The 14,411-nt window shown below is 42.2% G+C and overlaps 2 protein-coding genes across 4 annotated transcripts in view; one reads left to right on the top strand and one right to left on the bottom strand.

Moving 5' to 3' along the window:
- The first annotated feature begins 44 nt into the window (after positions 1-44).
- The window catches only part of arhgap17b (Rho GTPase activating protein 17b), a 29,290-nt gene continuing 14,923 nt past the window's right edge, over positions 45-14,411 (top strand). Inside the window, exons 1-9 of one of the 3 annotated variants that reach the window (XM_020616417.1) lie at positions 45-925; positions 4,878-4,917; positions 10,931-11,035; positions 12,299-12,375; positions 12,592-12,703; positions 12,988-13,064; positions 13,277-13,379; positions 13,709-13,777; positions 13,924-14,005. In XM_020616417.1, the coding sequence (XP_020472073.1) occupies positions 804-925; positions 4,878-4,917; positions 10,931-11,035; positions 12,299-12,375; positions 12,592-12,703; positions 12,988-13,064; positions 13,277-13,379; positions 13,709-13,777; positions 13,924-14,005 (787 nt within the window). In that variant the 5' untranslated portion in view covers positions 45-803. The remainder of the gene's footprint in view (positions 926-4,877; positions 4,918-10,930; positions 11,036-12,298; positions 12,376-12,591; positions 12,704-12,987; positions 13,065-13,276; positions 13,380-13,708; positions 13,778-13,923; positions 14,006-14,411) is intronic. The other 2 variants (XM_020616418.1, XM_020616419.1) reach the window with 2 other exon arrangements.
- LOC109969500 (bis(5'-adenosyl)-triphosphatase enpp4-like) lies at positions 8,127-8,985 on the bottom strand. Its single transcript, XM_020616420.1, has 2 exons — positions 8,679-8,985; positions 8,127-8,495 (listed from the first exon to the last, which is right to left on the bottom strand). The coding sequence occupies exons 1-2, from the start codon at positions 8,908-8,910 to the stop codon at positions 8,392-8,394; spliced, it is 336 nt and encodes a 111-aa protein (XP_020472076.1). The 5' UTR covers positions 8,911-8,985; the 3' UTR covers positions 8,127-8,391.

The following is a 14,411-nucleotide window of genomic DNA, read 5'->3' as shown; positions in this document are numbered from 1 at the left end:
CCAGATATAACCAAAGCTCTGTGTGGTCAGATATGACTCGGGATCAGTGGAAAAATAAGTAGGGCTCTCGGAGAGGGTGTGATAACAGGGCGGCGGCCACCAGGTGGCAGCATTTCACTCTGAATAATAATATGGTCCTTCAAAGACAAACTGATCTGCAATCAGCCACATCACCTGAAGAAGAGTTAGCCAGTTATTGAACCAGACCGACCCTGGATCAGCGTGTGCAGAATGAAAGCGCTTTTAAAGAGCTGAATCATGTTTATCATACATTTTGTTTGTTTGTTGTTGTTTTTGGTAAATAGACGGCTTAATTTAACTTTTGTCATGGTTTTCCAGTTTCCCCATTAGTTCAGCCATTTATTTGACATAACCAGTGTTTTTACTAATCTAATGTGACGGTGCACGTTTGACACACACTTTAAAGTGACTGATTTGTCTAAGGCCATGCAGTCCGACAGCCGAGTCGAGCCTTTCCTCTTCTCGTTAAGGTATCACATGTTACACTGGGGCCATGCAGCGCAGAGTAGGGAAGTAAAGACACTTCCTTCTTCCTACCACACTGATTGCACTGGAACCAGCGAGTTTAACAGCGTCTGACGGTGGCGGTTATGTGGATCTACAAGCTGGTCGCAGGCTGTTTCACCTGACATTTCTGCCTTCCAACGTGGGATTTTGCAGCTGCGGCCAATGTCACCGGGTTCAACCAGGAAACCGTTCAGTTCTAGTGGATCATGTTAGAGTAGCACAGCCTTTCCTGCAACAATGGCTGCAACGTAGTGCGACTTTTGGATCCGCGGTGGATGAACGACATCGCCCAGGAGGTGCCGCTAACTTTTAGAGACTTGCAGGAGACAAAAAAGATTGGAAACATGAAGAAACAATTCAATCGCATGAAGCAACTCGCCAACCAGACAGTTGGAAGGTGGGTGTTCAGCCTAGTTTAACAGCGCGCACTGTTGCAAATAGGTGTCATGTATTTATAGCAGGCCAACGGTGATGTTGCTTTTCATGGTTTGTCAAAACAGGGCTGGTTTTCCCATTGTCATCAGTCTTCTTGCTGTGGGTGCTGTCGGAAGGGCTGGGCCACGTTTTGTTGTGTAGCCCAACCTGGATAGTTACAGGAAAGTAAAGCAACACTTTGTAGTTTAGGGTCAAACAACTAAACCTGCCCAGAAACTTTGTGAACTTTGGTTTTCATGTTCATGGCCTCTTTAAAGTTTAAAGAGGACAATGGAATCAGTTTTGATAAAGTTCAGGGATTTCAAGATATGGTTCTGTGTTTAAATCACTTAAATGTTCCTCTGATATCAGTGTATGTGGCTTACACTGTGAAGTTGGTGACTATTAGATTGGGCTGAACAGTTGTTTCAGCTCTGATTAAAACACTTACACTTTGACAGTACCTGGATGTCTTTATCTTTCAGTAGCCAGGACCTGGAGGCAGCAGTCTGACCCCTCAGAAGAACACATTGCTCTGCCGCCCAGACGTTTTTATTAAACCCGCCGGGCCTTCTGCGTCTTTGGGCTCTTATGTTGCCACCTTTGACTTCACTACCCAGAAGTAGGGTCGTTGCTCTTTCTGAAGTTGGAGGCTAGATGTACAAACAAACACATCTCCTGCACTTAGTTTACACACACACACACACAGACAGAGTATCTATACCATCTCCTTCTCTTCTGCCATCATCAAGCCCTGTTTGCTCTCAGGAGCCACTGAGATGATGTCTCCAGCTCTTACTGCGTTAATGGTGTCTGCAGATAATGTCTTCCTAATCACTTTTCAGGATGACTTTCCAGCCGATACCCTGGAGGAACCGACTGCAGGTTTCTTATATGCATTCCTCCATATGTTGTGTAAGAGCAGTAAAACTAAACTGGGCAGAATGGTGGCTTACCGGGGCAGAAGGCTTTGCAGGCACACACCCACCGTGCATTACTGCTGCACAGAGTTGAACATGCTGGAAATCCTCTGATGACATGTCACAGAGTGGGAGTTAGAAACGAAATGCTTGGAATTGGTGGTATCATGTTTAATATGGGGGTAGGCAGTCAGTGATCAGAGAAGCAGTGCTTCACTGGTCTTCATTTAACTTAAACATGATCAGCTTGTGATGGGCCAGGCACAGAGGGGGTTTCTGTGGAGTAAGCTTTAATGTGTGCACAGTTGGGAGGGCTGGGAACATCACACAGCCACGGGGGGTGTTTAAAAACGAGGAAGCTGGTTGGATCTACGTGTGATTTATAAGGAGGAAGCAGTCTGATGTACAAGTGAGCCGTGTATCCCTCCAGAGCACTTTGGAAAGGCGAGCGTACACAGAGCAGTGTAACAAAACTTTGATTTGGGATGAAAATGTAGGCAGTTAAACATGGACTCCATAAGAACATGCACGGGTTTAGTGTTTCTGAACGCGTGGTTACTCTTCTTCTTGGCTTATTTACATAACGTGGTCCAGTTAAAATTCTTGTTCGGCCTTCTGGGTGCGTTTCTTTCAGGGCCTGGACCTCCAGCATTTGTGAAAGTCTGTTTTTAGAACAGTAGCTGCTGCCCAGCACTAAAGTGTCCACCAGTCAAATCGATGCTAATTTAATATTGATAGGAATCTAAAGATTGCTCATGTAGCTTTTTCCTTCGGAGGAGAGGGATTTAGCCCAGTGTGGATGTTCTGGCTGCAGATCACGTCCCATCACAGACTGTACTGTACCTCTCACCCTCTGCTGAACTGATAGATAAATGGCTTACTTGCCATTTGCCAGGCTGTGTTAGTACTGTATGAAAATCATTTGTATGTATATTAAACCTAAATGATGAGTTCTCTCTTTGCCAGGAAAAAACAAAAAGGAGCCAGTGTTCAAAGAAATTAAATGTTGTCAAACAGCCGAACTTTGCTGCAGTAAAACTGGTAAAACTCTGGATTTCAATCCTGAACAGTTTGATCCGATAATGAGTGAACGACAATATGAATCTGGCCAGACATTTGATGCCAACTAATGATTTCTATCTTTATTAATCTGTCAAATGTTATTCTTACTTGGTTTGTTACATCAGTAAAAGAATGCTGATTACCACACCCCAGGGCTCATGATGTCGTCTCATAAAGTCTCCTTTTGTCTGACAAACCTCTCTAGAACAAGAGTTTTCCAGAGAGACTCCAAAGGCAGCCTGTCTGTCCTGCTCCAGCTGGTCCTTCCAGAGTCGAGGGACCCGCTCACCTCTGCTTTTTAACTTAGACCAGGGTGTCACTAATAAATCTCAGATCGCACTTGGGTTCTTAAGTGGGTGTGAACTCAGCAGATCAGTGCCTTTAAAGTAAACATTTTAAAGTCTGTTCTAAAACGAGCGGGTGATCTGTGCAGGGATGCCAAGAGTGGAGTTAAGAGTATATGGCTTCTTTTTCTGGCTTTAGTGAGACGCCTTGCAGCAGTATTCTGGGCAAGTTGGACTTTGGATAGGTTGTGTTGACTAAGACAGGAATAAAGTGAGTTACAATAATCAAACCAGGATGATTGCATGATAAGAAGGATCTCATTCATTGCGAAGATGCATGTTTGGGCGACTGATGGCACCCGGCTTTCAACATTGGACAGCGGTTGTAGGGAGTTCCAAACAGCAAATCATTCCTCACATTTAACTCAAACCTGTCTCATGGATTTCCATCATTGGCAAGACCGTTGAATAAAAGTCTCTGCTCAGGGTAGAGCCACAGTTGTTTTTGACGAACAGTGGGGATATTTCAGGAGTAGTGAGGTAAGCTTTAGGGTAAACCTGTGAGGATCGGATTCCTGGGTCTTACAGCAGTATTAGGTAATAACTCTGTGAGGGAGAGGGTTAATTGATCCCTGCCAGATTTAAATCTGTAGTTTAGGCCTGCACTGGCAAAGGGAGGGAAGAGATCCCCGGGGGATTTTTGTGTGTGTTGGATATTGATCGGGTGAGTGATGAGCTGGCTGGCTGGATTTGCTAGCTCAGCAAGATTCAAGCCAAGAAACTGAGAACAATGATTTGGGGAAAAATCTGCAAAGTTAGTCTGAGCTCACATCTAAAGAAGCAAACGTGCATCTTATTTCAGATGTTACTGAGAAGATTTTGGCATTTTGTCAACATTTTCTTCACATTTTGGAGTGATGTCACAGTGTCCTGATTTCTGCAGACTCTGCTACAATGTGCAGTGTGTTTGGTGTTTTAGACATCAACATGCCACTTCAACAACTCTCACCCGCCTCCACGCAAACACACGCATGCCTTCCCCTGTTGCCATAACAAACAAGGTGCAGATGACACAAGAGGAAGTGTGTGTTTGGGCATGGTGGAGGAATCCACTGTGGAAAACAGCCATAGGCGTGAGTAGTGGTGGGCTTCTGCAGAGTGTGTGTGTGTGTGTGTGTGTGTGTGTGTGTGTGTGTGTGCGCGCGAATGCTACCCAGTCAGTCATCATGCCTGATATGCTCCCAGCACATTTCACGTCATTAAAAAGCACATGATGCGACAACAGTTAGTTGTGGAGCATATAAGCATGTTGTGTAGGTTTGCTGCAGACACACACACACACACACACACACACACACTGCAAACCGTGTGCGCCCGCTCTGCTTTAGTTCGATGGTCTGTTTCTGTCGGCTCATCTGTTTTTCTACAAGTCGGGTTTTGTTTAGTTGAAATAAAATGTGCGTTTGATTCATAATAATACTAGTAGTCTTTTTACACATGGCCCCTCAAGTCCTGTTCATGTACAGTTTGTTTAGACAGAAAACAGATGCGCCCTCTCCTGGTTTTTGGATTGCTCTATATTGTTCATGGGTTTGCAGTGTACTGTGTCTAACCCCTGTATGCTGAAGGTGTGTTTTCTTATCTGTTGTCACTTTGTTTCTCTCAACAGGGCTGAGAAAACTGAGGTGCTGAGTGATGACCTCCTACAGGTGAATATGACGTTCTCCACTGTCACTGCTCATATGCATCATGTGCAAAATAGTAGTTTGTTCTATTTTGCAGTTAACGTTTCTGTTGTTAAAGCTGCATGTTTGTTATTCAGGTAGAAGATTCTGTCATTTGAAATGAGAACATATTTTTATGTAAAAGCAAGAAAGGTGGAACTTAAAAACTGTTTGCACCTTAAAAAGTAATTAAGGTCACACTATAATTAACTTTCTGTCGACCTCTGTAAACCTCATGTCATTGTATCCATTGTATTATTTATCACACTCAGCTGTGAACAGCTACACTGGCATCAATGATCCGGCACAAAGTGTTTATATGTTAATGTAGCTGTGATTTGTTATCTGTGTCCCGCCCACTTTAGTTTTAACTAAAAACTGCTCTTTTAGAGGTTGTTTTGTGGGAGAGTAAATAGGGAAGTTATCATTAGGACTTAGAAGTTCTCCTCAGGCTCTGTTAAAGCCATCATGCCTTAGCAGCTTTCTGATGCCAAGCCTCTCTGCAGTTTTGGAGTAAAACACTTGGTGTTGAAATATTACTGGGGAGTCTTTCATTCACTAACACCTGGCCAGCTCGGAGATTTGGCACAGGACGAAAAGTTGGTTTTCCACTCATGGCAAACCCTGGAGATGTTCGGTTTTCTTGAAATAATACTGGACGTGTGCTGTGTGTGTGTGTTGGGGGAGGGGAGTGTGCTGGCTAGAGAAACGGTGTGATCACTACTAGGAACAGAGTGTGAATAAATAAGAGAGACACTGCAAAAAGAGCATGTTTGCCTGTGGAAGAGAAGTAGAGGTGAAAGATTGAAGGAAAAAAGCTTTGAACAATGTCTTTAAGTCACAGACGTCAGTTTACTGACGTTCACCAGTGACCTGTGATGGTTGTATTGCTCTAATCAAGACAAACTTTCAAGCCATTGTTGGGTTTTTTTTTGCATTTACAGTAGAAATGGTTAAATCTGGGCATATATTTAATTTACCCAGAGCAAACATTGACCCAGCTCTTCCTGACAACGCTTATCTTTGGTCCTTGTCCTGAACGACACGAGCTTTGTGCTGGCGTTTGACATTCCTTCAGCTCCAGCTCCCAGAGAGGAATGTGACTGTCATGCAGTCAGCAAAGTGGAAGTTGCCGATTGGATGTTTTGTGCCATAGTAACTTGAGCTCTAAGTTGGAATCTTTCAGAATTACAAAAAGACGTCATATGATCAATCAGGATACATTTTAGTCACTTTTATAGATACCCTGCCTGATTAAAATCATACATCAATAGTTCTTCCTTTTCTCCTTCTCCAAACTGTTCAACATGAAATTTGACACTGTGGTTCCCATGGTGTTGTAGTAGTCTCTTCCTTTTTTCCATAGTCTTTTGCATTCCCTAAGGTGTTTATCGTGTTTGGACGTGTCCTGCTTCAGTCGAGGAGGCTTTCAGACTGGATTGTATTGCAGCTTGCCAGGCTGTGAGTGCTCCCATCTACTGGGGATGCTTTGTGTTAAACAGGCATTTGTGAGCCAAACACAAACCTTGTCATTTTGGGAAATATGCTTTTTTCATTTTGTTGCTAAGAGTTTGACGATGGCCACTCTCATATCTCTAGAGCCAGTAGCCAGTTAGCTTAGCTTGGCTGTGCATAAGGACTGGAAACCTGGGGAAGTAGAAACCTAGGGAAATAGCCTGTGAAAGGAAACCAGTATAACAGCGTCACGTAGTCCCTCCTAAAATCACAGTGTCATTGTATTTCCCTAAATGTCAACCTAGTCCTTAAAAAGCATGACTTTTCTGGCTGTTGCTGTGTTCTAATCCTGTTTCTGCTTTGTCATCAGTTAGTTAGAAACAAGGTCAGCCAGCTAGTAGTCTGTCATAACAAGCAGCTCTCAGCCAAAAAGCAAAACTGTATCCACCCGTCTGTTTCCTCTGTGACTCACTGAACATTCCACATCTTCTGTTGTGGCAGGTCAGAGGTTGTCATCTCTCTCTCTCTCTCTCTCTCTCTCTCTCTCTCTCTCTCTCTCTCTCTCCCCTGTTTTCATTGCTGTCTGGAAAAGCTAGAGGGTAGTAATAGTCCCATAAACCTTTGGACAACTCCATAACTGGAGAGGCGGGATGAATGGATCGTCTCTGTGTCTGTGTCTGTGTCTGTAATCAGGGAATTATTCAGCTTTTTGCTTTTTTCCTCCCTTCAACTCTGTGACTAACTGAAGTTTAAGATCTTTGTTTAAGACTTACTAATATTAAAGGGTAGTTTTTCCCTTATTCATTCGCTGCCAGTTATCTATGACATCATAACAGTATAGGTAAAAGGGGCAGACACGTTATGTAGAGAGGAATATTTAAACTTTCAGACATATAAATTGTTTAAAGCATACTTCAGTTCAGCATAAGAGATATTTTGTACATTCATTGTGTGTATTGTGGTATATGCAAATGGAAAAGTCTTTCCATCAGCAAAGACAATGCTCTCTCCCAGTGTATCCAGTCTGCCATACCGCCCACACTGCAGTCACTCAGGCCTCTGTCCTCCCTTCTTGGCATAGAGGGTTGGAGGTCTGGATCTAATCGAGTCATCACCAAATGGAGCTAGACTTCCCTGCGTTAATCAGAGCTGGGGATCAGCTGAATGGTGAGTGAATCAATTGGATCCAGGCGAGGAAGCCAAGTCCAGCTGTGGTCTGGCATGAAGCAGCAGCTGCAGGAAAAGAGGAGGAGAAAGAAAAGGGAGAGGGAGGAGGAAAAGCAATAACTAGCTAGTAATTTTCTATAACTTGGAAACAAGGACCCCTTTTTCTGTGCCTCATTTATCTCTTCAGTTGATAATACTGGCATATGGTCAAATATACAACTTTTAAAGTTTTAAAATATGTGGTAAAATATTTTGTCCTACTGTTTGTCAGTGAGGAGGGCATGGAAGAGTGAGTGCATTTGATAAGCAAAGTAAGGGCCATGACACACCAAGCTGACGGTTGGCTGTCTGTCTGAAGAGACTTTAACACTGGCAGTGGGACAAATAATTAATAAAGGGCTCTTTGCTTACAATTATTTTGCCGCTGTCGGTCAGCGTCTGCCGGGGCTTGTCTTCCCAGTGTGTCTCACACTTGACACGTCAAGACGCATGTGTCGGTCACAACGTCACGTGATACGTTGCTAAAAAAATAAGCCCACAAACTAGCAAAAATGAGTAAAAACCAAATGTTCAAGTATTTTGCAGAAGAATTTTTACCAACAGTAACATTATGGAGAGTCAGTGCCATCTGTAGTAGTCACTATTTCCTATAGCTGTTTCTACTCCATGGCATGTCAGTAGGCCTGAAATAGGTCTTTGTACTGCATGTGTATAGAGTACACACATACCAAAGTCAAAGCTGGGGCAGAGATCTCAGTGAGTAAAGTGCAACATGTCAAGTACCTACTGGAGCACAAAGAGGTGACACAGAATAGTGTGTGTGCAGCTCTGACTTGTCTACTCCAACAGGGGGTCATCATCATCGTCGTCGTCGTCAATCTGTAGCCTCTGAAAGGCACGGGGGCCTGAAGACTGCCGGTTTCTTATGAGCATGAAAAGAACTGAAGAGAAAAGAAGTCCTTTGAGTTTGCTGATTGCTACTCTTTTTTTTGAGGAATCCCCCTGGAATCCATCCTGAGCCCCCTTTATATTTTCTAAATGCTACATGTGGGGCATATTACCCATACAATTAACAGATTAATACTGTATATACTGTATACACCTTTGCAATCATTCTGACTTACCAATTGAAGAGAGTATCAGCAGGACAACCACCACCAGGCCGACCATCGCAGAGACCCCCCAGCATGTCTCAGCAGACAACAGGCACCGAGCATAGGTCATGGTGCCATTGTTGGGCTGAGGGGGCACAGCCAGCAGGTGGCACATGAGTGGGTAAATGTCCACGCTCTGTAAACTGCTGATTTGATAACCCTGGCGGAAGCTAGGCCCCACTGCTGCCAGGAAGGGATGCATGCTCGGTAGCGAGTTGTCATAGCCATGATCGCCTACTGAAGGAGGGAAGAAGAGGGAGAGCTGGTGAGTTGTGATGCAGTGAGTTTGTTAATATGAATCTACTAAATACTGAGCAAAGGGTCTGAATACTTATGACCATGTGATATTTCAGTTTTTCTTTTTTAATAAATCTGCAAAAATGTCAAAAATTCTGTGTTTTTCTGTCAATATGGGGTGCTGTGTGTACATTAATGAGGAAAAAAATGAACTTAAATGATTTTAGCATATGGCTGCAATATAACAAAGTGAAAAATTTAAGGGGGTCTGAATACTTTCCGTACCCACTGTATGTGTGAGAGAGAGAGAGAGAGACAGACAGAGAGAGAGAGACTGATGGATGTAAAGAGAACTGCTGATTATTAAGGCTAAAGTTAAAGTAGTAGAGCGAGATGCTGTAACATAGCTGAATGTTTACACCAAAGCAGGAAGAGGAAACGAGTACTTACTGTAGATGACAGACAGCTCGCTGCGTGCAGAGTCAGCGTGTCACTAATGCTACGACCGCAACAAGTTTTAGGTTCAATATAAAATTGTGAAAAACGTTTAGGTTGTTTGTGTTGTCATACGTTTTTCTCTGTTTTTAAGTATTGCAGACAATCTCCACAGTGAAGATAATGACCAATACATATACATTTTACAGTCTGGTTTTAAGAACCAGTGTTTTTTTGCTTGAAATTGGCAATATGATCAGTTACTATTGATCATTTTAGAGAGAACAGAGAGCCGTTGTTTTCTAGGCATTTTAACCTATTTTCCATTCGGCCACTGGCTTCAGTTCATTTCAGTAACATGTGGAAGTCAACTGTATAAAACACAGTTACTGTCTGACACTTACGTTTTTGTCACATGAAGGTGTGGGCACAGACGGAAACTACAAAACTGACTAGATCCTCTTCAAACTGTCAGTGTCTTATCTTGGATACAGTGGTTTCCAAACTCAAGTGACGGTGGATTGCAGGCCTGAGTAATATGATGATACCACAAAACTTGTTTATATCCTGATGGTTTATTTTTTATTAATTCATTGTGGGCAATACTGCAAATCAACTAACAAAACTTGTTTATGGCAAAATTAGATTTTTCAATAATTGTTGCTTCACTGTGATGAAGTAACTTTAGTATTGTAATTTTTAAAAAATTGTTGGATAGTTCATTGCAGACGCTCATGCGTCTCTTTTAGCCATAAACTCAACTGGTCTTCCAGTTTATTATTTGACAATAAGCATTGATGCAACAACTGTGGTTTGACACATATCGTCCACTCCTACTGGAAGTGTTGTAATGTATTTTACCACACAAAATTAATGAGTTAATAAAGGTGGTAGCTGTGCAAGATCTCACACATGTGAAATTGGGATGCACCAGGCTGCATCAGCCTTGATACTCACCTTATTAAGCAAATCAAGTATTGGCCAGATGTGAACGATCCACATGAAATACAGTTTGTGCTTAAATGAGATTAGAGAAGTAGGATTTACATCCCTTGTTTCATGTCTCTACAACTGGATTCTCTCCCTTTAGTGACATTAACTTCAACCTCTGAAGAGCTATAAAATGGGTTGTGGTATGCCTCATTGTTTGTAGTTAAGGAGTTAAAACATACAAAACAAGTAGATCAGGTCAGGTTTGTTTTCCTGCATGAAGTCTTCACATGCTGAGATGAAGTTTTCCCTGTTCTCAGTGTTGCCTGTTGTAACAGCGCACGCTGCAGAACAGGGCAAACGGTACTGACATCCTCCATCATCTTTCAATAACACGAGCAGGATGGAAAGTTTGCTCGTGCTGTGTCTGTGTTTTGATTTGTAGCCCTCACCCGGTTTGTTTTTGTTCAACAGGAAAATCTGTGCATGTGTGCTGAGAAGATAAAATGGTCATCACACGTTGCTTTCATCCTGCGTTAACTGAACTTTTCTGACACTAGGCCTCTTCTGTTTGCTCTGATTTTCTAACGTTGCATTTTGTGTCTTATGTGCTTACTCAGATTGAGAGGCGATTGGAGTTGGTGCGTTTGGTGTCGCACAACACGCACAAGAAGCTGGTGTCTTGTCTGCAGGGTCAACTCGGTACAGACACTGAAAAAAGACATGTAAGAAGCGCTCGACTTCTCTTTACCATTGTTTGCTTTTGCCCCGGTTTCATTCAGCAGCTGTACTTTGTAGACTCTCACAACTGTCCTCGACTGTCAACTTACTTGACAAAGTTTCAAGTTTCACTGCTTTATTGCTATATCAACACCATTGACTGGAATTTGTGTTGGCGGGCTCACACTAACAATAACACACTCTCTCAAGATACAAGAATGGAAAGAATCAAATTTATTAAAACATTAAAACAATACCCCCTAGGAAATACATAGTACAACGATCTCCAGATGACCTTCCATTAAAACCCAATGAGCAACCAGCAGTGCAGAGTCAACAGTATTCAACAGCTGGACAGCTTCAGGATACGTGCTACTCTGAAATCTGCGTCTTTGTTTTAATACTTCTAAGCCTCTTGTGTGAGGGGAGAAAGTTAAAAAGGCCGTGAGCTAGATGGGAGGGATCTGTCAAAATCATATGCCCTTTATTTTGTAATCTTGATTCATGGATTTCCTCCAATAACGGAAGATCACACCAGATAATTTTTGTTGCACAGCAAAAAAAACAAAAAAACAAACCTTATTCAGCAGTCATGCATCTAATCTGGACAATTATTGCAAAGGTCAACATACTTCTGTCAGAGTAAGGATCTCTGTGTAAAGCTTTTTGGTATAAGCCACTGAAAGATACTCTAGTGTAGCTCATATGGAAATTAAATAAGGGTGAATTACTGTGACACCACTGTCAGTATCAGCAAGGACCTGTTATCTGGTGCTGTGAACACATAGCATCTCTTCTTATGTAACGCACAGGAGCAGGACTCAGAAGAAAAATATTCAGCACTTATTACCTGCCAGATTCACTGCCACTGTGTAACAGACCTGCTTCAATCTCTCTCTCACACACACACAAGAAAACGGACAAACTTTTGAACGAGTCACTGGTACAGTTTATTGTTCTATGTTGCTTTTTATTTATTTTGCACTTACATCACCTAATTGTGCATTGACTCAGTGGCATGGTTAAATAAACAAATGTCTTAACAGCACATGATAGTTATGACTTAGACATTATCTAAATCCATGGTGTGGATCACTGTGTTATCTTTGGGCTATTTGTTCAGCGCAGTTTAGCCAAAACCAGAAAACTAAACGTGTCAAAACAAACAAACAAGCAGGCTTATCATAGTTTCTGTTCTGTTGGCATCTCAGTAATCTCTTGTGCATATTATTAAAGAGGACAAACTTGATCTGCTGGTCTGCTTGCAGAAAAAGCTGCCTCTGACGGCACTGTCCCAGGCCATGCAAGAGGGAGGCGCTCAGCTGGGAGAGGAGAGTCTGATCGGGTGAGATGGGAAGAAGAACCGCAAAGCTCCATCATTTAACAGCATGCGACATTACATTTATGTCGACACGGTGCAACTTTAAAAGTGATTGCTGGAGTGAAAGGAATGTAAAGAGTGTGACAAGGGGGCTCCTGCGTCTCTTTAGATGAATACATTTGTCACTGAGAAAACTGTGATAACTCATGTTTGTATGCATTTCTGTCTGTGTGTGAGCAGCAAGATGATGGATGTATGTGGGGAGGCAGAGAGCAAGTTGGCCACTGAAATGATGCAGCATGAAGTGCACATTGAGAGAGACATCCTGGATCCTCTCAGCCAGCTGGCAGAGGTAAAGGCACAGACAACTTCACTCTCTTTACACCTTGCTTTATATTTTAAGACAACTTGCTACTAATCAAAAGGTTCAATAAGCCTGTTCAGACTCTGTACACAGTTTTTTTTCCTCAAGATTGTGCCAAATTAAACATAGCCTTTGGCTTTTTTTGTGTGTTAGATTACCATTCTGCATAATTTATATTGACAAAGTTCTCACGAGAAAGCTAGTCCTGTGGTTGACTAGAAAGTACATACTACTATGTACTCGTGCTGCGATGCTCACTGTTTCTCTCGCAGGTCGACATTCCTAATATACTGAAACAACGGAAGCAACTTGCCAAGCTGGTTCTGGACTATGACTCAGCCAAGACAAGGTATACAGGCTTATTGTCTGCAAATAGTAGTATTTTCAAATACTGTCAATTGTAATTACACACTTGTCCTTTTTTTTGCATATTTAGGAAATGAGTGTGGTCCTGGTTGTAGATCTTACACTTTGTGATGTGAATATGTGTAAAGGTCTGCATATTAAGAAGGAAGGAAACATTTCTAATCAAATATATTTAAATAATTTCTTGGCCCGCAGGTGGTACCAGGCAGCAAAGTCCACCAACCAGGCCATGGCAGCAAAGGCTGATTCTCTGAAAGACGAGGTGGACGAGGCTCACAATAAAGTAGAAATATGCAAGGTATGTTTTAAATTTCTCTTGCAGTGGATATTAGATTTATTTTGTTGGTGTGTCACAACAGAACAATGCTGTACCCATCATGGGAGTTTAAGTATGTATATGTACAGTATTTAATGTTAATGGCTGTACATTTCAGCTCTGGACTCAGAGTAGGATCATACCTAAAGAACTGGTTGAACAAAGGACACCTTGTAGCAGGAGTGGATCAGGAACAAAAATGTTATTAGACACATCATCAGTGTCTTATTGAAAAGATTCTCCAACAGAAGATGTGGGGTGGATATCATGTTTACCATGTATGGAAATGCATATATATTTTTCATCCACAGGACCAGCTCTCTGCAGACATGTACAGCTTTGCTTCCAAAGAAGGAGAGTATGCACGCTATTATGTCATGGTGAGTGCACCTCAGATTAAATGACCTGGAATAAAAACAGGAAGGTGATGCAAATATGGTCCGTTCCAATATAACCACATCGTTAAGTGATACAATCTGAATGTTTGCATATATGACCTGTGTTTATGTTTGTGTATATATTTCAGTTATTAGAGGCCCAAGCAGAATACCACAGGAAGTCCCTGGCAGCTCTGGAGGCAGCTATACCAACAATCCAAATACAACAAGGTGGACAGCAAGACATGTTTATTAAATATACAGTCATGGTAAAAAGAAAGTACACCCTCCTTCAGTTCTGTTTTTAATTCATCAGGGGATAAAAACAATTACATGGACCTCACCAGCTTCTCTAAACAAACAAACAATAACCTCGGGTAACAACAAAACAACATGACAGATTTCAATATGTGGTCACTGTTTCCAACATTCAGAAACCAGGGCCCTGTACCACAGAGCAAGATTAGTGGCTTGTCCACTAACTTTGGGCTCAGCTCAGGTTTTCTGGTACCACAGAGCTGGCTCACTTTTAATCAGGCTGCATCACCACGGTAACTTATACCGCACGGCTAACCTGCTGTCGATCAGATTAAAACCTGTCAACACTCTTAGCACCAACCAGTCAAATCACATTGTG

Source organism: Monopterus albus, unplaced genomic scaffold, assembly GCF_001952655.1.
Source record: "Monopterus albus unplaced genomic scaffold, M_albus_1.0 scaffold174.1, whole genome shotgun sequence".
Lineage (NCBI taxonomy): Eukaryota > Metazoa > Chordata > Actinopteri > Synbranchiformes > Synbranchidae > Monopterus > Monopterus albus.
This window is presented reverse-complemented; position numbering and strand designations above follow the sequence as displayed.

Excerpts from the sequence above, each read along its gene's own strand:
- LOC109969500 (XM_020616420.1), bottom strand. The coding sequence starts at position 8,910 with ATGCATCCCTTCCTGGCAGCAGTGGGGCCTAGCTTCCGCCAGGGTTAT. Across the intron at positions 8,496-8,678 it reads GCTGATACTCTCTTCAATTG|TTCTTTTCATGCTCATAAGA; the intron begins GTAAGTCAGAAT and ends TTTTCTCTTCAG.